The sequence below is a fragment of the Hemisphaericaspora subhashii genome, assembly GCF_019202705.1.
Source record: "Hemisphaericaspora subhashii strain CBS 10753 chromosome Unknown scaffold19, whole genome shotgun sequence".
Lineage (NCBI taxonomy): Eukaryota > Fungi > Ascomycota > Pichiomycetes > Serinales > Debaryomycetaceae > Hemisphaericaspora > Hemisphaericaspora subhashii.
The window spans coordinates 39,937-67,604 of record NW_026057433.1 but is presented as its reverse complement, the minus strand read 5'-3'; the positions used below and the strand labels follow the sequence as shown (position 1 = coordinate 67,604).

Genomic DNA, 27,668 nt, shown 5'->3' with positions numbered 1-27,668 from the left:
TATTGGGAAATAGGGCTGCAACAAAAAAGTTGCAAAAACCAAAAGTTTTATCCATTTACAGAAATTTGTTAGTATTGATTATAACCATAGACGGTATCAATATTCAATTCATACATATTCATTGAACTCCTACTAGATAAATATACTAATTATATATAGGTGATGGCTTAAGCCCATCTTCAAAAACTTTTAAAACTTCTTTTCTTTTTTTACATCTATCATCTGTCAACAAGTCCGTTCGTTACCACCATGAAGTTATCTCATACTACATTATTAGCTATCTTAGCTACCTTCACCGCTGCCCAATCCTTGCCATCCGAAATCCAAGCTTCAAACTCTTTTGAATTAACCAAAAGACAAGAAGAATCAATTACTGACTTAATCAACACCATTAATGAATTCAAAGTCAAACGTAATGATTTCCAAGATAGCAATGAACTCGCCAAGAGAGAATATCAAATCGTAACTGAAGTTTTAGCAGCTGTTAATAATTCCCAATTGGCTCCAGCTGTTTTACAATATTTCGTTACTAATCCAACCTTCCAACCAATTATTATTAATGGAGTAATTACTGTATCTAAATTAGGATTAATTCCTTTAGAAACTGTTCTTCAAGTTGTTACTGAATCTAATTTGGCTACCAATGTTATTCATGATTTAATTTCTGATTGTTCTTTATATGTTGACTTATTCAATATTGCTAAACCAATTATTGCTGATATGGTCGATAAAATCAAAGATGCAATTTTATCCGGTGTTACTAGTTTAATTACTAGAGATGACAAAGGTGCATTAAATGAATTTGTATTTGATGATGCCGCAATGGAGAAGAGAGATACTGAAGATGTTGTTGTTAATTTATTGGAATCTCTTTATAGTTCAGGATTGGCAACTAGTGTGGTTAAAAGTATTTTAACTGATACTAGTTATATTCCATTTGCAATTAATTTAGTTAAAGCAATGTTAGCTAATAACTTAATTAATCTTTCTAGTTTATTAAATGCTTTGAAACAATCAGGATTAGCTGAACAATTATTCCAAAGTTTAGTTAATATGAGTACTGTACAAACTGTTATTACTAATTCATTTGCTGCATTTGCTGGTACTTGTTCAGGTACTACTCCTTCAGGAACTGGTTCTGGAAGTGGTACTGGTGCTGGAACTGGTACTGGTACTACTATTACTGGTTCAACTGTTACTGGTTCAACTGGTAATGCTGGTAATGGTAATGTTGTTTGTAGAAAGGTAAGGAGAAGAAGAAGAAGAGATCTTTACTAGATGACAGAGGTTATTCACTTCTTTTAGAGTTTGTTAGGAAATGACTACTACAATTTGGGTAAAACTCGTAATTGATTATTGCACGTAGTCAGAGACATATACCCCAGAGTTACTTCTCCTACTGGAATCATACTTTTTGTAAAATTTCATTTTTATTATCATCACGTTTTTAGTGTTCGTGTATAGTTTCGTTTTATTTTTGTTTCACTTTATTTTATTTAAATGCAAAAGCTTAATACCTTAAAATATTGACATCTGTAGCGAATCTAAATTAATTGCTTTATATTTGCATCAGTATGTTAACCCAATCTAGAACAAAAACTTCTAATTCAAGAAAACAAGGCTCAAAGTTAAGAAAAGTGAAAAGGGTCACACAAGAAATGACATTACTAATATCTAAAAATTCAAAATATTTGGAATGGAGGGGTATTCAATGGTATAACTGCGATTACGCTAACCGGAGTTATATTTCACCTTAACATCCATTCAAATCAATATATGTATAAGATAAAACGGTGACTAATTAGAATAAAATATAAATTCAGTATGGTCACGCAATATTTAAGATATTTTGTTGTCAAGTGAATAGAAAGTTGCTTTGTCCCGCATGTTGTCAAGACAGGAGACTTAAATTATACATTAAATTGAATTGGAAACGGTTTAATTAACTTCAGATCACAGATTTTTTTTTCTTGGAGTTGTTGATAGATTCATATGTTTCATATTGGTAGGTAATTGGTAGTTCGTAAATCAGAATGTTAAGATCAATCGATCAATCTGGGATCAGAATCGATGAATCTAGACTCTGAATGAGTATTTTTTCTATTGTTTTAGAATTAAATTGTACTAGAACAAAGAACAAATTCTAAGTAGGCTTGTTTCTAAATTTGGAAACAAATAGATTTTGTGTGTGATTTTCTTGTTTCTACACACAATGGAAATGTATTTTTAGCATTGCTTGTAACAAGAGGCGTACTTCAGGCGACAAAAATAAAGTTTTTACTTTTTCTTAAATGAGTAATAAACGAAATATTATTTTTTTTTTTACAGTACATTACAGTATATGTAGTTATGCAAGTTTAATTAAAGTTTTTTTTGTCACCACTTCATTCTTTTAAATTTAATTTAGATTTAAAATTTAATAAAAACCCTTTCATTATCCTCCCCAAGTTTTTATTTTAATGAAATTTATAAATACAACAACAACAAGAACAAGAAGAAGAAGAAGAAGAATAAGTTTTTAATAAGAATCAACAGCCATTTATAACAATTCCCATTGAAAACTTTTTAATTCATCTATTTATAACAATCAGACAATCGAAGTCATAAAATAATTCCCAATTTGTGTCTATTCTTTATTTTTTGGGTCGCACAAATACGCGCGTGTATATAAAGGCTTTTGTGACTTGTTTTTTTTATATATTAAACCAGCACAAGAACCCTTCATTACATCACTTACACTTTTACCAGAAGGAAAGCGAATAGAGAAGAGCAAGTCAAGTAGACGAGAATATTCAACAAACGTTTGAAAAGAATCAAATTAAATTAGATCCCAAGCAAATTTTTTTTCATTCATTTCCAATCAAGTTTTTACTGATCTTTCGTCTATTTTTTTTAATTTCATAAGAAGAGTTACATTCGATACGAGAAATGAAAGGTGGAGATATAGATACAGATAGTTCCCGTCTGTTAACCCCAGAAAGAAATTTAACAACCAATGCAAGACCATTTTCATTCATTCTGCGAAATAGTTGTGAAGATACAGAATATCAAAAGATGTCAGATAATAGTTTCCATGTTGGATCTCCATCTTCCAAAAGATCATCAAGATTAAATTTTTTCAGAAGGCTATCATCTGCAGCATATTATGAAGAAAAAGACTTCCACCACAGCCCAGTACAGCAGCAAGATTCAGTACGTCTTAGTAAAAAAGTTTCAATCAACTCATGTAATAGTGAAACATCAAACACAAATTCAAACACAAATGGGAAACATTTCAGTCTTCGACCTTTGTTTTCCCGCTCAAAGTCTTCCTTAACTAGTGAAAAATGTGATTTACCAGTCCAGACTCCACTGTCAATACAAAGTGTTTATTTTCAACAAAATTATTTATTTGCAAAAGCAACTCAACCAAATCCAAAAGTTACAACTGTTGATGATTTTGCTGATACTGATTCAGAAATGGAAGATGAACCAGATGCAGAAGTTATAACATTAGATTCAATAATAGAAAGAACACAACCAGGTACTGAAACCATACATGAAGGTGTATTCGAAGAAATCTTTGACGATGAAGAAGAACGAAAACAAGAAGAAAAGAAGGAACAACTACAAGCACCAAATGAGCAAGAAGAATCATCACCCATATCCCCTACTAGACCTCAACTATCAGTAGACACAGACTTAACTCATTCTCGAGATAGATTAGAAAATATGAAATCAGCCATCAATAGCTCGGTTGAATTTTTAGGCTCATCATTATATCTGCCAGATAATATCATTAATGAAAATGAAGAACAACCAAATTCACCAATCGTACAGCAACATCAACAACAAGAAGAAGAACAAGAACATCCAGAACCTTCAATTTCTCCAATATCATATACAACCAATAGCGTGATTTCCAAAACTCATTATCCGCTGACTACTCTGACTTCACCAGATAGTCATTCCCCGCATATAAGCTTTTCACAAGAAACCCATCCCGCTAAAATTTCAACCTCGACTATTGATTTAAAATTAGACGATGCCAAGCATCCCATTGATAATACTAAGCATCATATCAACAATCTGACAACAACTATTAACAAAGCGTTTTTGGCTGATCATACACGAGTATCAATTTGTTCAGTAGCGGGTTCGTCAAGTAGTTGTGTTGATAATGTATCCACCAAGCCACAACAACCACAGGAACAGCCACAAAAACAACCAGAAGAATCTCAAACTAAAACTAAGCCTCAGATGAGTGCTGGCGTTGGACAAAATGAGAATAATGTTAAAGTAATTAAGTCGTCGAGACTGTTTAAAGGTTGGATTAGAAGGATGTTTTCGAGCCAACAACAACCGCAGAGACCAAAGCGTTCGAATGCAGTTTCTGTAAACTAGGGGTCGAATTTGAGGAAGTATGAGGTAGAATGTATGATTATAATAATGATGATGATGATGACGACTGATTCTTGTATTAAAAATGGCTGATGTTTTAACTATGTAATATTTTTTTATACCTACACACTATTTAGAATTATGATTATTTATTTGGGGTTTATTAGAAGAAGAAAATAAAAATGGTTTATTTTAATCTTGATCTTTGTAGTTTGTAATGTTTGTAGTATTGATCTGAGTCATGGACTTTCAAAGGGTACATCCAGCACGATATTGGGAAGGGTTCATAACTCATGTAAGACTGTCAAATTATGGATTTCTAAGAAAGAAAAAGGGTCCACTGAAGCAAGCCCTCTGAAGTCGCTTGAGAATTAGTGAATATCTATAAGGGTTTGCTTCGTAAATTACAAAGAAGGTCCATCTACCGAGTGTTGGGGATCCTTTGTTACTAAGCCTAGCTATATAGACATTCGTTTATACGAATTAATTGAAAAGCTCGCAGAGAAAATTAATTTTTCAGTATTGTTTGAGGTTTGTATCATATTTTCAATTTAATTAATTAACCAGCCATTTTTTTTCGTCTACCGACACAGATCGATTCGGCTCTGTACTGAGGAAACGATAAAGCACTTTACTACCTTGCTTTTGACGAGAGGCGGGCAACTAGAAACATTGGAGATAATCTGGGGTTTAAGATCTGTATGATTGTGTGTTACAACCTTGCATAAGTCACTAAAAAATATGAAATGATAGATGTTCCTCGGCTGTTCTTGAGCAATTTTGAATTTTCAATCGAAACGAGCCCCGAGCCACACAAGCAAATTGACATTACATTGCAACGATTGTTTTCCATTCTTCCAACTTTCTCATTAGTTTATAAAATGGTGATTGCTTCTCTCTACTCGGTCCTTTANACGATTGTTTTCCATTCTTCTATAATTCGCAACTTTCTCATTAGTTTATAAAATGGTGATTGCTTCTCTCTACTCGGTCCTTTAAGTGATTATTAACTATCTATTCTCTAATTGGTTGTAAGTCCTCTCTCCCCGGAAACTCGACATTGAAATCCGAAATTTGCTAAGTGCGAAATTTTAGCGTAAAAATTTATTTCAATTACAATTCCTAAAAGAGGCAAAGAGTTTCATCATTTGGCACCCAAACAGCAACAAAAAAAAATAGGAGAAAATTAAANTTCCTAAAAGAGGCAAAGAGTTTCATCATTTGGCACCCAAACAGCAACAAAAAAAAATAGGAGAAAATTAAAGATTAATAATTATTCACACACCACTACCACCATTCCTATTTCACCTTAAACCTTTTTCATATCTTTTTCAAATAGAAATTTCATTTGATTTCTATAAAGAGGAAGAAGAAGACCTTAGTTAAACCTTTACTATTATTGATAGAGAAGTACTGCCTGCTTTTATTATCTCACAGATACGACCAATTACCATTTGTCCCTCTCCCCACGATTTCCTGATAGTCGTTTGAAAACCAATTCATTTTTTTTTTTGGTGTTTCCAATTTGATAGATAAGGGCGGTGGCACATCCATAAAAAACCAGCAATCTAATCTATATATCCATTACAGAATACATTAACGATGGGAAACGTACCAGCGAAGGAATCAAGAAGTAGATCAAGTTCTACGTCATCCACAGTATCCGGTATACCTTCATCAGGTTCATACACTAACCTATCAAGTACATCCCGATCCCCTCCTCAACAGCAGCAAGCTCGTCAACAACAAAGAAGAAATACAATCTCCTATAATCTAACCACCAACCATAAACGTTCCGCTTCTGCCGAATTACGAAGATATAAAAGACATCAAGAACGAGAAATGGCTCAAGAAACTCATTATATGCAATTAATTGTCAAATATGATGAAAATGTTGATGGAGGATATTTGGCCCCTTATGGAACCTATAAATCAAATCTTGATTATAATTGTGATATTGTTCGGAAATTGATAATCGATGGTCGGATGTCACCTTTTCTCACTCCATTACAAGATTTTGATGAAAGTTGGACTGATGATGAATTATGTATCATATTGTCTCAATTACCATTACATGCATTAGAACCTGGTTTTAGTGATGAAGAAGAAGAGGATGATTTGGATGATCATAAGATTCATAAATCGGCAAACTTTTATAAACGACAAGAAAGTAAAGAAAAATTAAAGGCTTTGATTGAAAGAGTTAAAGATTTACAAGCGTTGGAAGAACAAAGATATTTAGAAGAAAGGAAAACTAGTAAAGATTATCCAAGTAGGGATTTATTATTACGATTATATCGTGAACCTGCTGAATGTCCAATTTGTTTCTTATATTATCCAAGTCATTTAAATGTATCTAGATGTTGTTTACAACCCATTTGTACTGAATGCTTTGTTCAAATCAAACGACTAGATCCTCATCCTCCTCATGATGAACAGCAATCCAATGAAGCAAATAAGAATGAATTACCTCAAACTTTAATCTCCGAGCCTGCAAGTTGTCCATATTGTGCCATGCCAGATTTTGGAATCACATATGATCCTCCATCAGATATAAGAACCGGAATTGGTGGGACAAAACCTGGTGATTACAAATTACGAAAATCATTAGATGTGGTAAATGATCAAGATATAGAAGAAGAATCAGCCACTAATAACAACCCCTCTTCTCCAAGTAAGAAAAATAATAATTCACCTCCAGTCACACCCAGACCCAAAACTAGAAAACGAAGAGGATCAATCGCCGCCAATGCCCCTGGTGTCATCACAGTTGATATGATTCGTCCTGATTGGGAAACAAATCTATTATCAGCCAGGAATAGATTAGCCCGCAAGGCTGCGGCTGCAAGTGCGATCCATGCTTCAAATTTACTTATTCTGGATAGTAATAGTACAATTAACAATAGTAGTGGTAATGGAGATAATAGCGACATGTATCGTCGTCTTGCAGCGGGAAGAAGAAGGGCGAATACTTCTGGCTCCCCGAGTCAGGGTGGTGGAACTAGTCTTCGATCTATTGAAGAGAGCATGCTTGCTGAAGCATTGAGATTGTCTATTATTGATGAAGAAGAAAGGAAGAAGAAACAGGTGGAAGAGGAAAACAAGAAGAAGACCAAGAAAAAGCTTGATCAAGAACAACAACAAAAAGTGAGTACGTAGAATGAGTGGAATGGGGTTATTTATGATTTTTGCTAGGAAAGGGGTGGTGTATGTAGTAGTATGATTTCTTTTATATGAGTTAATAATACACGTATTATGTGATTATACTTCCAGGCGATTTCACCAGAAAGTGAAAAATAATGCTAATTTCAATCATACTATACTAATAGCACGATTTTTCACTTGAAACAATGTTAGTCACAAGTACACATGTACTATTAATCGTGTAAGTATGTGTAACAATGTGTATCGTATGCGGCTCTAAATGAATACCTATAAGCATACATTAAGCCCTCCAATCAGACCCTTGTAGATTGCCCTCCTTACGGCGACATAAAAAAAATTGACATGCACCAAGCACACGTATGTCACATGCTGCCACATTTATGGATCACTAAAGCAACAATAGGCATGATCTAAGTTAACGTCTCTACTAAATACTTCACGTCGTCAAATTTTGTGTCGTGAATTGACACCTGGAAACTATTTCCCTCAAGACAATAGATAAAGTTGAGGAGTTGTTTTAGTCCTTCCTAATTGGGATAAATAATTGAATTACACAAAACCTCCTTGGTTTCTACGATTCCTTTTCAAAACCCTTGAACACTTCAACAAGTTATATAAGACCCATTAGAATTACTCTCTTAAATTTATAATTAATCAAGCACAGGGATATGAGCCAGACTCCCTCGACCGGGGCTTCATTGGTATGCATGCTTGTCAGAAACATTGATACATATGTTTACGTTGTGTTTCAAAACGGATCAAAATTATTTTTTCACTCTCAATCGATCGGCTAAAAAATACCAAAACTTTAAAATCTAAATTTTAAACCCGCCAAAACACCCAATATCCGGGGCTCCTAAATAGGTTAATTCCAAGAAATAAATAAGGATACGTAGGTCCAAAGGGGTCTATTAGATTCGGTTATGTACTTCAATGCTAGATTGAAAGGAGATTTCAGAGGGAACCGAAAGAGAAAGATTCTTCTGTGCAATTTTTTTTTACTATCTTGCTCTCTAAATTTTGTTCATGCATAACGCATGCATGAATGGAACCCTTTGCTTAAAAAATATTTCCTATCTTCCTCGTAGTTCGAAAAATTTTCTAGTAAAACGGGGGCAGGGAGATTGAAGGGGCTACACCTATTTCTCGAGTCGTATCCCGATGCAGGGATATATTTAAGGTCAACCCTGTCCTGATTTTTTAATAACACCCTTAAAACAGTCAAGATATTATTCGAAAGTATCTTTTGCACCACCCTTTACAATGAATTCGGAACAGGAAATGATTTCTGTAAATAATGCTCTGTTACCCATTAAGCGACTATATGATCCCCATACCAATAAAATGAAACAGATATACGTATTTCCCAAAGATATTAGCGATACCGAACAAAATTCAAAACGATTAACCATCAAGATTAAAATGACTGGGATTACGTATACTCAAGATTTCCATCAAGAAGCCTTAAGACCAGTAGTACCAGGTAGGAGTATAATCGGTAAGATTGAATACTGCCCAAGTGGATTATCTGAATTATTCAAAATCAGAAAAGGTCGTAAATATTTAGTATATCCCTATTCTACCTGCGAGTTGGAGAACCTTCACTCGAATAAGGATTGTAATTGTGAAATAATGTATGGAAGAGATATAGATGGAGGAATGCAAGATTGTATAAGTGTGCCTTTTCAATTAGTGATTCCAATTCCGAATAATGTGAGCTTGCATGATGTTTGCTTTATATGGGATATAATTATGCCATTTTATATTCAAATAATGACGATGCATGAAAGTATTAAGAAATCGAATCGAAAAATAATGATAATTTTGAACGACAAGAAGAAGCAAATCAATGAAATCTTGATTGTTTTAAATTATTTCCATATTCCACAAACTTCGGTGGTATTTATGGATAATGACTCCAAGAAGTTTAATTTTCGTGAATTTGAAGAACAGTTTGATACTATATTCTGTTTTGATCCCGAATTGATGAATTTAGCTGAATTCTGTTGTATTCCAAATTCAAAATCAACGATATTTACAAACTTCCCAGTCACCAGTAAATCTGATGATAGAAGCTACCATCATATGAAATTGATCCACGAAAATAAAATTCACTGTCTAGATGTATTAACCATCATATCACGATTAAATGAATCCCGTGAAACTAACCAAAGATCATTACCTTCACCTTCTACCACCGATAATTCTTCCATGTCTGAACAAAGTTCGCATGATGGTTTTTACACTAGAAAATATAGAAATTATTCATGGATTTGGTATGAACGAGATTACCATTTTGTAAATTTTGCCGATTTGGATGAAATTCATGAAGATGAGAATGATGATGATAGTAGGGATAGTATTCATTCAATTGATGATATCAATAGATTGATTTCACTGAGGCAATTAAATCGCTTTTGTTATCTTAATCGATGTTCACATAATAAGAAGAAAAAAGAAGTTCCATTTGTAACTATATAAATGTTGTAGATTTATCAGTAGTATTAGTATTATTATTTATTAGTTAGCTAGCTTGTTAATTGGTTTAGTTTAGTTTAGTTTGTTGTTTGTATTTTTTAATAGATTTAAATTTATGGATGTGAATAGGACGAATAAACTTTGGTTGCAAAACAAAGTTTAGCTGACAACGCATTGCGACCAATCACAATGGAAAAAACGGAGGGCAAGAATATGAGAGTAACAATGCAACGGTCAAGGACACATCCAATGTGTATCACCAGTGGGACGCTGGATAAGAGATGCCTAATGTGCCAATGTGATTGTCAATTCTATGTTTTATAAATTAATAGTTCGCTAAATAATGTTATATAAATAAACAATAAAGGTCATGCTAAAAAGAATGCAATATGTCTATTCTCTTAATTCCCCAATTCTTTGAATGTATCAGTCAAGATCGATCTCAACTTATACAAATTGATGATTCTCAACTTCTCATCATTCAAATGAGCATTGTCACTCGATTGTCCACAAGGTACTTGTGCAGCAGGAGCATCAAAACATTTCTCCAAGAATCTAACCGATGGAATCGATCCACCTTCTCTTATGAACAACGGCTCTTGATTCCAATGAGTTTTTACCTTCTCATAAAGCATGGAATATACCTTATTCTTATTATCTCCCAACCAAGGTTCTGCTTCGTGGAAAATATTAACTGAGAGGTGATTTTCCGACCTTAATTGGTTGAAAGTTTCTGTCAATTTCTCGATTAATTTGGTTTTGATTGTAGCAAGATCTTGGTTTGGGACGATACGAATTGAAATTGTTGCTTCTACAGATTGTGGAATAACCGTATTGTTATTTGGACCCGATACTTGGATTTTATGAATTGTCAAAGAAGGCTCCCTCCATTTCTTCATTAAGGTACAAATATCAGTATCGATATAAGTTTGAAGATTTTCATATAATTTCAGTTCTTCTTTTGTCATGGGTAATATATCGTCATAAAAATTAGCCAATTGGATTCTATTAGTGGCAGGATCCATTAATTGTCCTAACACATGCATCAAATCCATAACTGGTTCACGAGATACACCACCATCCACTCCTGAATGACGATCTGGTTTATCAGATCTAATCACAACCGAAGCATTAATAACTCCTCTTAATCCGTAGTTCAAACAGGGTGTATTATCATCTAACCAATATGAATTAGATAACATGATCCAATCAATATCACCAATCAACAGCTTATGTTCATTTATAACCTGCTGGAACCCAATTGATCCACATTCTTCCTCTCCCTCAACTATAAACACGACATCACAACTTAATTCCTGCATGTGATAAAGTTCAGCCACTGCATAGATGGAAGCTAGAGTAGGTCCTTTATTGTCGCTAACACCACGTGCATATAAGTTCCCATCTCTGGCTGTCATTATGAATGGTTCCGTTTCCCAATCGTTGACTTCATGATCAGTGGCATCAACGACATCATAATGAGCATACCATAACAATCTCTTCTTCTCGGTGCTTGAATTATCATTCTTTCTGAATACTGCAAACACTATCGGATTGGCATTTTCAACGGGTAATAATTTTGCTTGGTATGCACCTAAGTCCAATAATAATTTGGATAAGAATTGAGCACAGTGTCGACTATCTTCGAGATATAATTCTGGTTTCTTACTGATTGTTTTATATGAGATATACTTCTTCAAACTTGAAAGTAATTTATTATTTGAGAATTTGTCTGATACATCATCGATAAGCGAATCTTCATCCTTTGATAAATCTCGTTCAACAGTAATGTCCCAGAAACAAAGTGATTTATTCCCACCAGAAAGTAAATATGACCTTCCGTCAATTTTGAAGGTCTTAATTGTATTAATGATTCCATCTTCTTCCTTTACACTCATTAATACACTGTCTTGAGCCACAACATTATTCGATTTCATAGTAATTTTGATCAAACCTGCATTTGAACATGCCTTAAATAAAGAATCCCCTGATATTTGTAAACTAAGCACCTCATGAAAGGATTGGTCACGAATATTGTTTTTTCCTGGCAAGAGTTCACCAAATTGAAAGGACCTGATTAATTGCAATGTAGTCAAATCCCAGACATTAACATTCCCATTTCCCATTCCAACATATAATAATGACTGATGTATAGTCATTGATGAAATTGATTCATCGTTTTGTAAAGATGTAAGTTTAGTTAATGACTCACTTTCAAGAGCCCAGATATTTATAACCCCATCTCCTCCACATGAGATTAATACTTTTCTTTCTGTGAAATCACCAATTGATGCCTTGGTTATCTCCATACAGTAGACATAACCGTTATGTGCGAATCGAATCGTATCTTCATTTCTAACTTCGGTTAATTTAATAGGTCTTGGAGAAGTTTCGTTCTTGGAACTTCTTCTATATAGCTCATGCTTTGTTTGTAATGTATTCTGTGAACCGCCTGGGCCCTTTGAGTCAAAAAACTTATCATACCTGAAATGCGGCAATCTTTCAATATTTGAGTTTGAAGATGATTTTGTATGAGGATGGGAATTGGAAGTCAAGGATAATTTACACCACGATATAGAAGCGTTCTGAGCCCCGATAAATAATGTCGACAATTCGTCACACCACGCAATAGAAAAGATATCTCCAATGTCAACTAATGTATAAATGATATGAGTACAATGGAATTCATCGTTTGATAAATCGTAAACTTTCACTAATGAATCTGACCCAGCTACAAATAAATGATTTTCATCCTTACTTAATGCTATAGTCAATAAAGATGCAGATTGATGTTGCCCACAGCTTAGGATTTCTTTCTTCAAACTGTAGGTTAACAAGTCATATATTAGAATCTTTCCATCTTGAGTCCCACAAAATAGAAGTTTGCGACTTGGAGATGCAACACAGCAAAGAATTGAAAGTGTGTGAGTCCATTTATGTATTAATTTAGTAGAATCAAATTCGCCAGTTGAATATTCTGATGAAAGAGTATTATCAGCTTGATTTGATGAAATGACTGAATCTATATCACTTTCAACATGTAAATGCATATTTGAAATTTTTGGAGAAGGGCTTTGTTTGCCATTTCCATTAGGTGAAGCAATTCTCATTGGCGACCCAGCTCTTGGCGAATACACTAGGTTGTCATTGGATGCAGTGGTGTTGATAGGTAGTGTGCCCCTGGTATGTGGTATTACACATTCCGCTTCATGAATGACTTTTTTAGTAAACTGATTTCTCATTGTCTTTTGTTTCGGGAGTGAATTACTTGCCTACTCTCCAAAAGGTCTTTTGTAGAATGTTTTCTCTCTTATGTACAGGTAAGTTTATTATGAACCTGTTTAAACAGGAATTGTTTAGTTGTAAAATTTTGACAAAATGAAATTGGGTTTGCTGTTTATCATCATTTGATGGACCACAATTTTTAAACTCAAACTTCGAATATCCTGCATATAAAAAATCCCACATCACATCACGTGAAATGAGAGTGTCAAATGCGTGTGCCAACCAAGTTGCAAAAAATAAGTAATCTCCAGCTCGAGCCAATGAAATGTTTGCAAAATATCAGCAGTTACAGAATCTTTAATGAATGAGAACTGACAAAGTATGGACCATTGTCTAAGCGGATCTTGTTTGAGGTGAATGGCGGGTAATCGTATGCCGATGGTTTAAATTTTGTATGATTTTCGTGATATTTTTGACGATAACCATACTTTTGCAAATTTCTATGTAATTACCAATTTTCTCTCCAACGGCATTCATTTTTAATTAAGTATGTACGGACTCACAGGGCAACTCAAAACGAGACACCCAAGTAAGAAAAAGATAGTTAGCTACAATCCTGAAGAGTTTATCGTAAGAGCAAGTTTTTCCAAAACAACGCCGAGTGAAACTGATCCAGCAATTATCATATCGTAAGGAGGGACAAAGTGTTTCCGATAAGCCATAAACTAGAGAACAAAGAATTTGATCCCATAAAGGAATATTAACCTAACTAGCGATTTGAACATAATTTATTGGGGTATGGATGATATAAACTTAGAAGCACAGCTTAAAGCTAAACTAAACTATAAAATTTTAAGCAATTCTTTTAGATAGATTCTCAAACATTTGGAACCAATTGAGGTGTCACCATTAAAATGACACCCCTTCATAAATTAGAAACGAAACATAATAATCTCAGTGACTAGCTTTATGACTAGTAAATTCATAATCTCTTTCAACTTTAGCAATCCTAAACTCATAATGACTATAAAAATCAGTTCTTGCCTTTTCTTGAGCTTGCAAATGTTTAGAATTATGTTTCCAATTAACAATACTATCTTCATCTTTCCAATAACTTAAATTAATTGTGGTATTATCTTTGGTGTCAGTGACTTCTTCCATACCCAAGAATCCAGGTTGTTTATCGGACATTTCTTCTAATTCCTTGTTTAAAGATTGGTATTCACCTTCAACACCTGGGTTTAATTTATATTTTAATGAGACCATATAGTATGGTGTTTCTGGAGTTTTAACAGAAGACATGGTTTATAGAGTAATTATGCTGGTGAAAAAAAATAAGATGTAAGAAAGATGAAATTATTGAATTGAATTACGTTCAGGGTATTTATAAGCCAACAAACCCCTGAAAGGGGATGAGACAACTTCACCCCTCTTTTTAAAAATAGACATTTTGACCCGTCATACAACAGGTTTATTTGTAAGCAATATGTTCCATTGGAAGAAAAAAACTTTCATTTGAAGCGAATGTAACATTTCCCCATAAATTGATTTTGACTCCCTGCAATCTATTTTTCGCTTATGACGTAATTGACAGGTGGGCCATGAGTTTTTTTTTGCAACCCAATAAAAAGATGAATTTGCAAATTGTTATGCCAAATCATATAGTTTCCGAATATTAAAATAAAACTAATAATGAGCTTTACAATCCCAATGGGCACAGGAAATACACGGCATTACAGACATATTGCATATCAGCATTCAATCAAGATGACCTGAAGTTTTCTAACCTGTCTACAAATCCATTCCCGGCAGCATTGTACCTTACCGTCAGTCAAAAGAATATAGTCAAGGTAGATAAACAGGAATAAAAAGTAAATTATTAGTTGAAAACCGTCAAGATCTATACAAAATACCAAAACCCTATATTCCTAGACTTTAGTTACACAGCCCAAAGTGGAACCAATGAATCACAGAAATAATAAATAACAAGAAAAGGAGAACCGAGCGAGGGTTAATAGCGAACTTACATTACTAGTAAAGAAAAGATGACCTCTGAAGCAATTGGACTACTCGATGGAATGTTTAGTAACTAGAGTACATGTTTTCATCAAAAGAAGGCAAGTTTCAAGCCCGTGCGCCTGAGTGACGGGGGTGAGCATATGTGATCATCTAAGGGTTTGCCCACTTCATAACTGGTTCAAGGAATGGGAGATGCAGCAAACAAAAGTTCAAACATTTGTAGCTATAACTGCAAGGACGTTCCTGAGCTGCTTTTAAATACTAGAGAAGAGATCGTTCAATTTTCGTCGCTTTGAGTGGTAGAACTCTGGAAACTGTCATACAAAACACAACGTAGCTCCATTGTGAGGAATAGAAAAGAAATATTAGAGTTGTCTGAGGTGAAACACCATAACATGCTTAGATTTCTTCCGACCCTTTAACCACGACTCCTGGACTTAGAATGGGTAGGGATTTCTGAGTGCAAGAGCTAGTTAAATCAACGAGAAAATCCACCTAACGTGAGATTCTAAGGATTAGCATGGGAATTCTGAAAACGCCACTCTTGACATAGTAATAGCCACACACATTTAGATTCGATGATTTGGTTATAGACATTTGTTGTGGTTGCACGGATAAGTAGACATGGATGATGAAGATGGTATCATCTTATTTCCATTGGTGGTATTGGTACTTGAATTGTTGTTGTGAATTGAAATAAAGCAAGGAATAGGGATCCTTCGGAGCTTAGAATGTCAGGTCAATCCCTTGCCATATGCTCTTTAACTGGCTACTCTGGATGATAATCTCATTTTGAGAGAGGTCGGCTTTCCCATTCACCACGCGTAGAAGGATATTCACCGGAGATAATTCAATAAATCTGCTTAAACTTTTTGTAATAGTTTGCTGATCCTTTTTCAGTTTGAAAACGAAAAATTTTACCAGGGGAAATCAAGTTGACTAGGAAAACAGAATACCGACGCACCTTTCACCACAAATTGCGAAACATTGTTCTTGGCCTTCCTTTTAACAATCCTACTAGTCTCAGCTAGTTTAAGGATAAATCTTCAGTTATGAGCTGTATAGGAAACTCTTATATAAACTAAAGTAAGAATACTAAAATCTAATAGATTACAGTAAGATAATTAAAAATAAAAGCGTATATTTTCTAAACAAAACAATATTTAAAAAGGGGGCGAATCCGTTTGCTTTTAAAGATTCGCCAAGCATCAATAACAATTCTGAATAATCATAATTTGGATATAGAGTAATTGGTTTAGTTGGCAAATAAAGTTAATTAATAAAAATTCATAGCTGGCAAATAAAGTTAATAAAGTTTCTCCTCTTCAAATGAAAAAAACAAATGTTAAGAACAACATCTTGCAAAATATTATTCGGAGAATTTTCCGCTATTCATGTTAGAGATTTATTAATTTACCAAAACGGAAAGCAAGGCGGAATATTTATTTGAGGCTTCTCTCTATCACATTTAATGATTTGTAGTTAAGGTCACACGAGCGAATCAGAGGCGAAAGATCACACGGCAAGCGGCAATAATTGTGTCAGTTTCTGCTATGAAAGGTCACACGATAAAACTCCAAGGATCGGCTCTTATTGTGATCCATTTTTTTTTGGCAATAATTGGATTGTGTCCCGAATTGGAATAATAATATTTTTTAGTTGGTTCAATTATAATCTGCCAAGAAGTGATTCAAGAGTGGTGAATTAAAAAGTTCGTGGAGGTTGAAATTGGAACTGAAATAACCATGACTGACTACCCCTTGGATAAACTTGTCATACTCTTACTTATCATTATCATTTTAGCTGAGCTAAAAGGTAATAACAAGATTAAAGAATAGTTTATCAGGATTATCTGGCTAGGTTCTGTCACAAAACAAAATATGGAATCTAATTACATGACGAACAACGTGCTCCCTTTCTATCTTCACTAATTTAATCTGGAGAAATACAATAATTAGATTTAGCATAAGGCCAGTGGCTTTTTCTTCACAAGTAGAAGGGTGGAATGCTTACAAACAATTAGGCTGAGAAATTTGAAAGGGATTGTTCAATTTTGTTTTATATTATAAAAAATTTTATGGTCGTGTGATCATAACAAAATTTTACGAAGACAATGGAATTAGCGGAGTACAAAAATATTCAATATGCTATTGTCACACGAGTAAATGAATTACATCAATAGATTCTAATTTATTATCTAACAATTTTTTTTTGATAGGCAAGTCTGCTACCATTTTATATCTATCATAGCGATTGCAAATATAAACTATTCCAGAGTCTGTCTCTGGAAGCAGGGGTACCTGTCAAATGTAAGTGCTCCAATGCCAAAAAATCTAAATTATTATTTTACGAGTGGCTAGTAACATGCCAAGTAAAAAAATTTAAACATTAAAAAAATTATTTAAAAAAAAATTGAGATTTAATAACTCATCTCCTTTTCTTTCCGTATGGGAAGTAATCTCTATCCATGCTTCTCTCTCTAATGTGATAGAGACAGGCCCTCGTGGGCCCATAGTGTACTTTGCTCAAAATATCAAAGAAAAATATTTAAATTTCTATTGTATTTGGTGGCTTATATACCGTCCAGGCTAAGATAGTTAAAGCTAAGGAAGGAGTTGGAACACCCACGTGGGTAGTGTGCGCATTGATAATAATTTATTTTCTAACCGGCAAACACGCAAACAAAAAAAAGAAATTGCCAATCTCTTCTATAGTGATTCGGAATTGTTAATTCATTTAGTAAAGAAAAGTTGTCACACGATAAATATCCCTTCCAAGGAGTTTAAATTGAAAAATTTTTATTGTCAAACCTTCTTTTTCTTCTTTTCTTTCTAATAAGGTTAAAAGTCTTGTGAGTTTAAAGAAACAACGTGGTCCCAAAACCCTTCCATCGCTCAATAGTTTTAAAGTTTTTCACTTGGCATATTTTTTCAGTAACCATCACACGAGTAGTTCCCCCAATTAAGAATTAACTACCAACTACCAAGAAAAAATCAAATAGGTTGCAAATATAATATCAATCAATAGGTTACCATGAAATTCTCACATTCCCTTAAATTTAACGCTGTTCCAGAATGGCAAGATAGTTATTTGAACTATCCAACTTTAAAAAAGACTGTCTATAAATTACAACAAGATCAACAAATAAATGCTGGTACTACTGAACAAGGCTATATAGTAGACGTAAATCAAGCTACTGTTTCTGAATTAGTAGATAACTTCAAATCTAAAAAGATAAATGAAAGGATAGCTACTGTTGAAAAGTCTGCTACCTCTGCTGGTGTTGCTGATAATAAAAATATGAAGAATAGACTATTGGGTAAGCACTTATTCAGACTTAAGAAAGCAAATAATTCTGATGCTGATTTGGAAATTACTGCTACTGACATGGAAAAGAATAGTTCAAGTGAAACTTGCACTGAAAAGCATTCTGACAAGTCTGCTTCTGATGTTAAAGTCTATACCGGTGACGTTACCGATTCTGATACTGCTTCATTAAAGATTACTCCTTCGGTTGTGATAACGGATATTACTGGAAGTGCTAATGATGATTCTTTCTCTGATCCAAAATCTTTAACTTTTGATCCATTGAAAGTATTCACCAAACAATTATTAACTGAATTAAATAAAATCAATAACTTTTATCAAACTAAAGAAGAAGAAATCTTCCTTGCTTATGACAATTTGGTTAAGGATTTAGAAACTAATAACGTTGACATTGATGATGTTTTCAGATTTACTCAAGCTTATAATGTTGATCAAAACTTTTTAAACACCGATAGTCATCACCAATATCACTTGAAATCTACCTTATCTAGAACTGTTACAAATGCTAGTGTTTTCGATCATATCAATCACATGGGTAATGATTACGATACTGCTGTTGACATAGAAAAGCAAGGTCATCATGTTGAAGAAATGGAAGATTCTGATGATGACGACGAAGATGACTATGAACACACCAAAGAAAAGGATTCTGTATTGTTAGGTCATGCTGATTTCAATGTTAAACAACAAATGAAGATTACTTTAAAGAGAAAGGCTGTTACTTTATACATCAACTTATCTGAATTGAAATCTTTCATTGAATTAAATAGAGTTGGTTTCACTAAGATCTGTAAGAAGTTTGACAAGACTTGTAACTATTCCATCAAGTCTGATTTCATTGAAAACTTCTTACCAAACAATTCTAGAGTTTTCTTGAATGAAACTATTGAAAACTTGGATTACAAATTAAACCAAATTGTCAAGATTTATGCATTCTTAACTTCAAGATTACATGTTAAGACTACCAAGGAAGATTTAGAAAATGTTAAAGTTGATTTAAGATCCCATTTAAGAGATCATATTGTCTTTGAAAGAAACACTGTCTGGAAGGATTTGTTATCCATTGAAAAAGGTTCTTATAATGTTGATGAAGATCATACTAAGAAACTTGGAGATGAAGTTACAAACTCAATGATGTACATGAATATTCAAGAATATAAATTACCATTCAACATCTCCATCTTTGGTCATGATCACGTTAAACTCCCAGCATTCTTATTAACAGCTCAAGTTGTTAAAATATTACTCGCAATTATTGTTTTTGCTGTTTTGGTATCCGTCAAGACTTTCAATGATCCAGTTCAAGGTCGTTGTTTGGCTTTATTAGTTGCTTGTGCCATGTTATGGGCCAGTGAAGCTCTTCCATTGTATGCTACCAGTATGTTAGTCCCATTATTAGTTGTTACCTGTGCTGTCATTAAGGAAACTGGTTCCAATGAACCAATGGCTGCTCCCGATGCTGCTGCTTATATCTTAAGTACTATGTGGAATTCAACTATTATGATTTTGATTGGTGGTTTCACTTTAGCTGCTGCATTATCCAAATATAATGTTGCTAAAGTTTTATCATCTTATATTTTAGCTCTCGCTGGTACGAAACCACGTAATGTGTTATTGGCCATTATGTCGGTTTCCTTGTTTTTAGCTATGTGGATTTCTAATGTTGCTGCCCCTATCTTGTGTTATTCCTTGATTCAGCCAGTTTTAAGAACCTTACCTACGGAGTCTCCAGTCGCTCAAGTTTTGGTTTTAGGTATTGCCTTAGCTTCTAATGTTGCAGGTATGGCTTCTCCAATTGCTTCTCCTCAAAATGTTATTGCTTTACAATATATGAATCCAAATCCAGGTTGGGGAAAATGGTTTGCAGTTGCTCTTCCCGTTGCCATCATTGCTATGCTTTTGATTTGGGTTGAATTGATCTTAACTTTTAAGATTAACAATGTTGTTTTAAAAAAATATAAACCAATCAAAGAAAAGTTTACTGTTAAACAATATTTCATTCTTGTTGTTACTTTCGTTACTATTTTATTATGGTGTGTCATGACTAAGATTGAAGGTACTTTTGGTCAAGCCGGTATCATTACCATCATTCCAATTGTTTTATTCTTTGGTACTGGTTTATTAAAAGTTGATGACTTGAACAATTATCCATGGTCTATTGTATTGTTAGCTATGGGTGGTATTGCATTAGGTAACGCCGTTACTTCGTCTGGTCTTTTAGCTACCATTGCTATGGCTCTTCAAAAGAGAATTATGGACTATAATGTCTTTGTCATTTTGCTTATCTTTGGTATTTTGATTCTTGTTGTTGCTACATTTGTTTCTCACACTGTTGCTGCATTAATTATTATTCCATTAGTTAAGGAAGTTGGTGAATCATTACCTACTCCTCATCCATTGATTCTTATCATGGCTTCTGCTTTGATCGCTTCCGGTGCTATGGGTTTACCAACTTCTGGTTTCCCTAATGTTACTGCTATTAGTATGAGAGATGAAGTAGGAAAACACTACTTGACTGTCAATACATTTATTACTAGAGGAGTTCCAGCTTCTGTTATTGCATACATTGTTGTTATTACTGTTGGTTACGGTATTATGTACTCTTTGAAGTATTAGAGAACAATATTTTTATTTTTATTTTACTATTTTGCATGTCTTGCCTTTTTTTTAGTTAGAAAAGTACGTTTATTATTATGATTGGTTTATTTTAGTTGTTTTTAGTTTGTGGTTTGTTTTATGTACATAACTCTCGTGTATATTATTATTTTTAGATTTTATTAAAATATGATTCTTATTTTAATTGATTAACTTTTATTTGTAAGTCTTTGGAAGAAGAGAGAATCTAGAAGATTTATGGTTTGGGGTTGTTTACTAAAGTAATACGAGTTATAGCGTAACTGGCAGGAGGTCACATTGAACCAACTTGTTCTACCCATTCGTTTACTCTATTGATCAGCGGTGTAGATCTGTATCAGATTAAACTTAATTGCACATTCGGTCACGTCTACCTGCGTTCAAATCAGTGCTTTTATCAAATAATTGGAGAAGGAATTCAAGCTCCCCTCACGTCCCGTGACGGAGTTACCAAACCTTATCAAATAATTGGAGAAGGGATTCAGGCTCTCGTCGTATTCGCTGACGGAGTTACGAAACCTTGACCAGTTACTATTGGTATTGAGAACGGATTTGCGGATTATTTTGATCCTGCCTTGCCAAGAGAACTACTATTGAGGGGATACATTAGTGCTTTCGGTCAAGAGAAGTACTGTAAGACTCGACCGACCAAGAACTGTGGAAAGAACTGTGCCAAGGCAAGTTGAACGGCTATTCCAAATGTCAATTCTATTATTGGCCGGGCAGCAGTCAAGTAGATACACAGATTTCTTGTTAATTTCCCAGAAGAACTTAGTAGACAACAAGAAGAGGCAATCATCAAATGGTACATAAAAGGGATGTAGCAGCACACGTTCTGTCCATTGAACAATAGCCCTCCCGGAAAGTGAAACAGCGCGAAGCTCTGTAAAAAGTCTCAGACACTGATAAGTTGGAGATCGTGCTCATAACCTTACTATTGATCTATTTGTTTGATAAAATGTTCTCTACAGCGAGTCCCACAAATGCCTCGTCGATAAACAAACCTCTGTAGTAGTAATTTTGATACATAATAAATTAAAGTGTAAACTATTAAAGAAACTATTAAAACGTAGAATAAATAACAACAACGAATAACGATAACAGTAAGGGAAGTAAAAATATAAAAATACAACTCTGAAAAAGTCAAAGCAACTCACTCATTCTAATTACGTTTATGAGGGCCATACATATTGTCTTGTATTCTTTGATAAACACCCGCATCTTCCATTTGTTTAAATAATTTTCCTATAGCTGGTCCATATACTGGGTGGGTGAATAATGCTTGAGTTTGTTCAGCCAAAATATGTTCTTCCTTGAGCATTTCAAAATATGCTTGGAGTGGGATATTATTAAATATACCACCTCTGTACATAGTAGTAACCATTGTAACTAAAAGATCACCGAGACCTGGTAATTGAAGGGATTGCATAATTAATGGAACTACAATCTTTGATTGTGTCACAGCATTTAAGACTTCGGTGATTGTACGAGTAATAAGGTCCGAGTTGACAACTTGACTGATGATATTACCAATAAAAGCATTGAATGTACCCTCAAAGTCGCTAGTAGCTGTGGTGTTGCTTGCAGTTGTGGTATCATTATCAGCTCTCTTTCTAAGTCTTGCAATACGGATATCGGATTGGTTATCTTCATTGGTATTAGCCTTCGACTTAGAGTTGGTGATCACATCAACTATCCAATCAAGAGTTAATTGTTCACCTTCACCTAATCCCTTAATCAAATAAGATACCCAAACAAAATCTGGACTACCCAAAAGACTTCCAACCATAGCACCCAATGCTTGTCTATTGGTGTCGTTTACAAGTAAACCATCAGCAACTTGCTGAATAAGACCAGATGCCATAACTGCATTCAAAATCTGAGTGGTGTTAATGGTGATGTTTAAACTGGATAAGAGACTAGTGGCACCCTCTGAGTTTTGTAAAAAGGCAACGGTGGCATTGGCAAGAGCTTCATTGTTTTCATGGGATGAAGTGAAATTATACAATAATTCTTGAATCATACCTGATTCATAAACTTGAACAATCATGGTAGTAAGATTGAGGGGTGCGCTGGTAGCGTCAACCGTGGTATTCGTTTCATTATCGGCACGTTTGTTAAAGTTGAATTGATAGTTGACATCATAGGTTGCATGAACGACATAGGTCCAAAACAATGGAATTAGTATGAATACGGAGGTGAATTTCATTTTGCTTCTAATAATAGTGAAATATCAAAGATTTCTCTGTAGTAGAATGGAAATAAACAAGAAAAATGGTTAGGTAGATTTGTTAGTTTATTTGAATCACAGGATGATTGTTTTACGGCAAGGCGGGTTTTGAAATCGGTAGATTCGAGTTTGGTTTGGGATCGAAATATACTGATCTTAGGAACTTTCTTTTATATATTAAAATCAAAAGATAAGGATTAGAATGACCTTTATAAAAACTCTAACTGGAGAAGGGAGGGTCGGGGGGATATTGGTTAGACTAAATATGTTTATTAAAACTGTGTTTGGATTTAACAAAAAATTTAAGCTTTTCTTCCACGATAATTTTGAAATGTTGTTATTAAACGATTTTCGTAAGAATGAATACTTTATATATATTAAATTTAGAAAGAGTGAAAAAAAGAAAGAGAATATGAAGATGATTTGTAACAAGAAGTAATTATCATAAATTGAATCATATTTATTTTTTCAAAGGATGCAGTTGGCTGCTAAGAATTTTTAATCAGTTTAATAAAAAATAAAATAACAACACAAAAAAATAAAAAAATTTCTCGAAGTTGTTAGCTTTTCCCTAATTAGGAAATTCTTATTTTCCAATACTTAAGAGATTACAGTAATACAAAAGGTTACACAATGTATAATAAGACATGTGTTAGGATAAGTTCAATTGAATTTCCTCCCCCTAAAACATTGTTAATCTCAAAAGAGAACAACAAGTCCAGGGATGAATGAGCCTTTTTCACCCCAGAATCCAGAATCTTGTGATACATGTAACCCTGGTTGTAAACTCGTTTTTTTTCCATTACTCACGAGAAAAAATAAAGCTTCTTTCTCCCCCCAGGTTATTTCAAATTTTATATCCTTGACTCATCGAAAATTCAGAATTAAACATTCTTGGCAAAACCCAGAAATTCTGCATTCTATCTTAAGTTTTGTTTACTCCCTATTTCGTCAAGATTTTCTTTAGAAAATGGTCTGACTGAGGTAAAGTCACGTAAAAAGTTTATATTAAAGCCGCACATAAATAGACTTCTCATTGCCTAATTAGGAAGTACAAATTTTTTTTATAGCAGCCGAACAAAACTTTACTTACTCCCTAAATTAGAAATTGTTAAACACTGAACTTCTTTGTATCAACTAGACAACAAAGACGACAAAGACTGGGTTTAAAAGATACATGCACTTGCTATACATATTTGATTAAATCGATACCAGTAGAATGGCTTTGACATATATTGCTTGCATGAACCGTTTTGTTTGCTACAACTTACCACTGTTTTTGCCGACGGAGGGATACCCCAATAAACAAATGAAATGGATAAAACTCTTGGTTTGAGAAGAAATTATTCCCCCGGTTACATCGCCCCTCCCAACCCCCTCCCTCTACAACTATCCCCGAAGTTACAGTAACCTCTTAAAAAAAGAAAAGAAATAACCTTCTGATATTTCACGGAGAATAACTTTACTAATCAACCCATCGCTCAATACTTTTTTTGAATTTAATTAAAATTTATATAGTTGTTGAATTTCTTTCCTTATGGGTGCAATTATTTTTTTTCTTCCCATTTTTTATTTTTATTTTATAATTTAGAGCCTTCTTTTTTCCCATTGTTATCATAGAGATCTTAGAATACATTATTTTCATATCTCGGTAATCAAATACAAACAATGAGATTTCAAATTATATCAATTTTATTCCTTGTTTTCAGCTGGGTAACGGCTGTTCCAGTTCAAGAAAGTACTTTAGCTGAATTGAGTACCGATTTAAACAATTGGGTTCAAACCAACTTTAATTCAAAAGAAATTGCTGCTTATGATCAATTACTCGAACCCTTTAGTAAAGCTGGCTCTATTCAAAAGAGAGAAGCTTATGAAGAATTTATTGAAGCTGCTTTACTTCAAATTAACCAAACCGGTATTTTATGGACTTTATTAGATGCAGTAGCTTTGAATGAATCTAGAATCCAAACCGTTACTGGTTTTCTTGGTGCATTATTATCCGGGGTAGAATACAAGATTGATGTTGGTGCTTTACTCACACAAGCCTTAAGTGGAGGGTTGGACCTTAGCTCACTTGAGTCAAATCCATTTGTGGCCGCAGTTATACAATCTGGTTTGATTGAAAGTTTCCTTGATGGTATGCTTTTGGATGATCAATTTAGACCAGTATTGGTTGAATTGTCTTACAGCCTTATTCTTTCTCAAAGAGAGGCAATTAAGGCATTATTAACTGGTTTCTTACAACAAACTCAAGCTGCTGGAAATGCTAAGAGAGCAGATGGAGATGAAGAAGTGGCTGCAGCACAACCCGCTGCTGAAGAAGCTGCAGCTGAAGCACCTTCCCAAGAAGCACCTGCCGAAGAAGCATCTGCAGAAGAAGCATCCGCTGCTGAAGAACCCGCTGCTGAAGATGCATCCACAGAAGTCACAGACACTACTGGTTCATTGAATGCGTTCCTTCTTACTGCCCTTAATGAACTTCTCAAGTCACCATTTTTCCAAGAGGTTGCCATTGATACCATAAACGCCTTAAACGACACTGGTGTTGCTGTTTATGTTACCAAGAGATTCCTTTCTACTCCAGCATACGTTAACTTAGTCGGTGCCATTACTCAAACAGTTATTCAATCAGGTGCTATCCAAATCGATTTCTCGACTTTGGATGTCGCTACTATTATCCAAGCAGCGTTAGCCAACTTTGAACAAATAATTTCATTGGTTGTCGGCTTCTTTTCAGGAGATTCATCTGCTACTGCTGGTTTAATGAGTATTTTGGGTAAATATGGTGCACCAATTATGGACATTATTGCCGGTTTAGAACAAAAGGGATTATTTTATCAATTGAATGAATATATCTTCGGTGCAGGTGATCAAGCTGCTTCAACTCAATCTGCTGATCAAGTCTTAACTGATGGAACACAAAATAAAGCTACTGAAGATGAAGAAGAAGGTAGCACCAGTGGCGCTATTTCATTGAAATTTAGTGCACCATTGGCTTTATTAGCAGCAAGTGCTTTACTCCTTTAGGTTTTCTTTTCAGTATGTCTGGTGTTTTATTATTAACATTTCCTTTTATTTATTAGTGATATCATTTTGTTGATACATAGGGACAATATTGCTTTCATTTTCAACGTTTGGTATTTCTCATCCAGGCCCGTTTTCGTCTTATAATTTTTAGTCAATGATTTATCTGGTGTATAAATCTTGTATAGTTTTATTAATTAAAGTTTTTCTTAAATAGTTTTGTAAGGTCAGGTGTTCGGACACATTAGTATAAGTCTCTTGAATTTGCTGGAATTATGTTGCGTTTTGTTACATGCTATTAAAAGGAAATCTACTACCAGTGCTACCACTTGTAATTTCATTCTACCAATACAACTACGTGCTATTTCATGTTAACAAATGATGACAATAGTATAATCTTGTAAGTTATCATCCGATAGTAATTATATTGTAGTATTTAAGTAGCCTGACTTCCTAGTTTAGTCTTTTCGTATGTTTGTATCTGTTAATTAATCAGTATAGCTTAAACAGTTCAACCAAAATAAAATGTCTCAAATTGATATACCGTCAGAAACTTTCGGCGCTGCTTTAACCAAGCTCCATCAATTATGGGGGACAGTAAGGTTCTGTTGGATGCCATGCTTTTGAAATTCAGAAAGGAGTTGAGTTTTAACAAATTCAGCACCACTATCAGACTGTAAGACACGGACACGACTGTCAGGAGAATTTTGGGTCAGAATCAGACGGATGAGATTGATAATAATCGTGGAACATTCGCTTAGTGATAGGGATCGGAAAAACTGGGATAAAACATGAGGCAGTTGATAGACAACGAATCATCAGAAATAGAATCAGGAACAGGACCACAGACATCCACATGCAATTTTTAGCCAACTTTATAACAGATTGTGGACTTGGAAAAGTAGGGACACGAACTAATAGTTTATTCAGCTTACAAGCGTCACAACATGAACCACCGAGAGAAATTACTGATTTGGCAAACTACTGATTGACATGTGGGCCAGGATGTCCAACTAAATCTTTAGCAGAGAGTACCTTGGGAAGGAAGTAGGCTATAAAGATTGGAGGATGATAAATCAGCAAGACGAACAGTAGCAGTTGAATTGGAGGACACAGGAACTCCATTAGCATCAAAAGTAAACGAAAAGCCTTGCTTAGATGCAGCAGAAATCGAGATCAAATTGAC

General features: G+C 34.2%; 9 protein-coding genes across 9 annotated transcripts; 6 read left to right on the top strand and 3 right to left on the bottom strand. All coding sequences in view use genetic code 12, as the record gives it.

Moving 5' to 3' along the window:
• Positions 1-249: 249 nt before the first annotated feature.
• On the top strand, positions 250-1,278 carry J8A68_005419 (uncharacterized protein; the record flags this gene model as incomplete). The annotated part of the gene is made up of 1 exon (XM_049409483.1): positions 250-1,278. One exon carries the CDS (start codon positions 250-252, stop codon positions 1,276-1,278), a length of 1,029 nt encoding a protein of 342 aa, XP_049261280.1.
• Positions 1,279-2,928: 1,650 nt separating this feature from the next.
• On the top strand, positions 2,929-4,383 carry J8A68_005418 (uncharacterized protein; the record flags this gene model as incomplete). Its single annotated transcript, XM_049409482.1, has 1 exon — positions 2,929-4,383. The coding sequence occupies one exon, from the start codon at positions 2,929-2,931 to the stop codon at positions 4,381-4,383; it is 1,455 nt and encodes a 484-aa protein (XP_049261279.1).
• A 1,599-nt stretch (positions 4,384-5,982) lies between these two features.
• SIP5 (Sip5p) lies at positions 5,983-7,539 on the top strand (the record flags this gene model as incomplete). The annotated part of the gene is made up of 1 exon (XM_049409481.1): positions 5,983-7,539. One exon carries the CDS (start codon positions 5,983-5,985, stop codon positions 7,537-7,539), a length of 1,557 nt encoding a protein of 518 aa, XP_049261278.1.
• Positions 7,540-8,808: 1,269 nt separating this feature from the next.
• J8A68_005416 (uncharacterized protein) lies at positions 8,809-10,026 on the top strand (the record flags this gene model as incomplete). The annotated part of the gene is made up of 1 exon (XM_049409480.1): positions 8,809-10,026. The coding sequence occupies one exon, from the start codon at positions 8,809-8,811 to the stop codon at positions 10,024-10,026; it is 1,218 nt and encodes a 405-aa protein (XP_049261277.1).
• Positions 10,027-10,424: 398 nt separating this feature from the next.
• On the bottom strand, positions 10,425-13,265 carry J8A68_005415 (glutamine amidotransferase subunit; the record flags this gene model as incomplete). Its single annotated transcript, XM_049409479.1, has 1 exon — positions 10,425-13,265. One exon carries the CDS (start codon positions 13,263-13,265, stop codon positions 10,425-10,427), a length of 2,841 nt encoding a protein of 946 aa, XP_049261276.1.
• A 937-nt stretch (positions 13,266-14,202) lies between these two features.
• On the bottom strand, positions 14,203-14,550 carry J8A68_005414 (antibiotic biosynthesis monooxygenase family protein; the record flags this gene model as incomplete). The annotated part of the gene is made up of 1 exon (XM_049409478.1): positions 14,203-14,550. The coding sequence occupies one exon, from the start codon at positions 14,548-14,550 to the stop codon at positions 14,203-14,205; it is 348 nt and encodes a 115-aa protein (XP_049261275.1).
• Positions 14,551-18,300: 3,750 nt separating this feature from the next.
• PHO87 (SPX domain-containing inorganic phosphate transporter) lies at positions 18,301-21,210 on the top strand (the record flags this gene model as incomplete). Its single annotated transcript, XM_049409477.1, has 1 exon — positions 18,301-21,210. One exon carries the CDS (start codon positions 18,301-18,303, stop codon positions 21,208-21,210), a length of 2,910 nt encoding a protein of 969 aa, XP_049261274.1.
• Positions 21,211-22,390: 1,180 nt separating this feature from the next.
• J8A68_005412 (uncharacterized protein) lies at positions 22,391-23,437 on the bottom strand (the record flags this gene model as incomplete). The annotated part of the gene is made up of 1 exon (XM_049409476.1): positions 22,391-23,437. One exon carries the CDS (start codon positions 23,435-23,437, stop codon positions 22,391-22,393), a length of 1,047 nt encoding a protein of 348 aa, XP_049261273.1.
• A 1,689-nt stretch (positions 23,438-25,126) lies between these two features.
• Positions 25,127-26,485, top strand: PGA45 (Pga45p; the record flags this gene model as incomplete). The annotated part of the gene is made up of 1 exon (XM_049409475.1): positions 25,127-26,485. The coding sequence occupies one exon, from the start codon at positions 25,127-25,129 to the stop codon at positions 26,483-26,485; it is 1,359 nt and encodes a 452-aa protein (XP_049261272.1).
• Between the last annotated feature and the right edge of the window lie 1,183 nt (positions 26,486-27,668).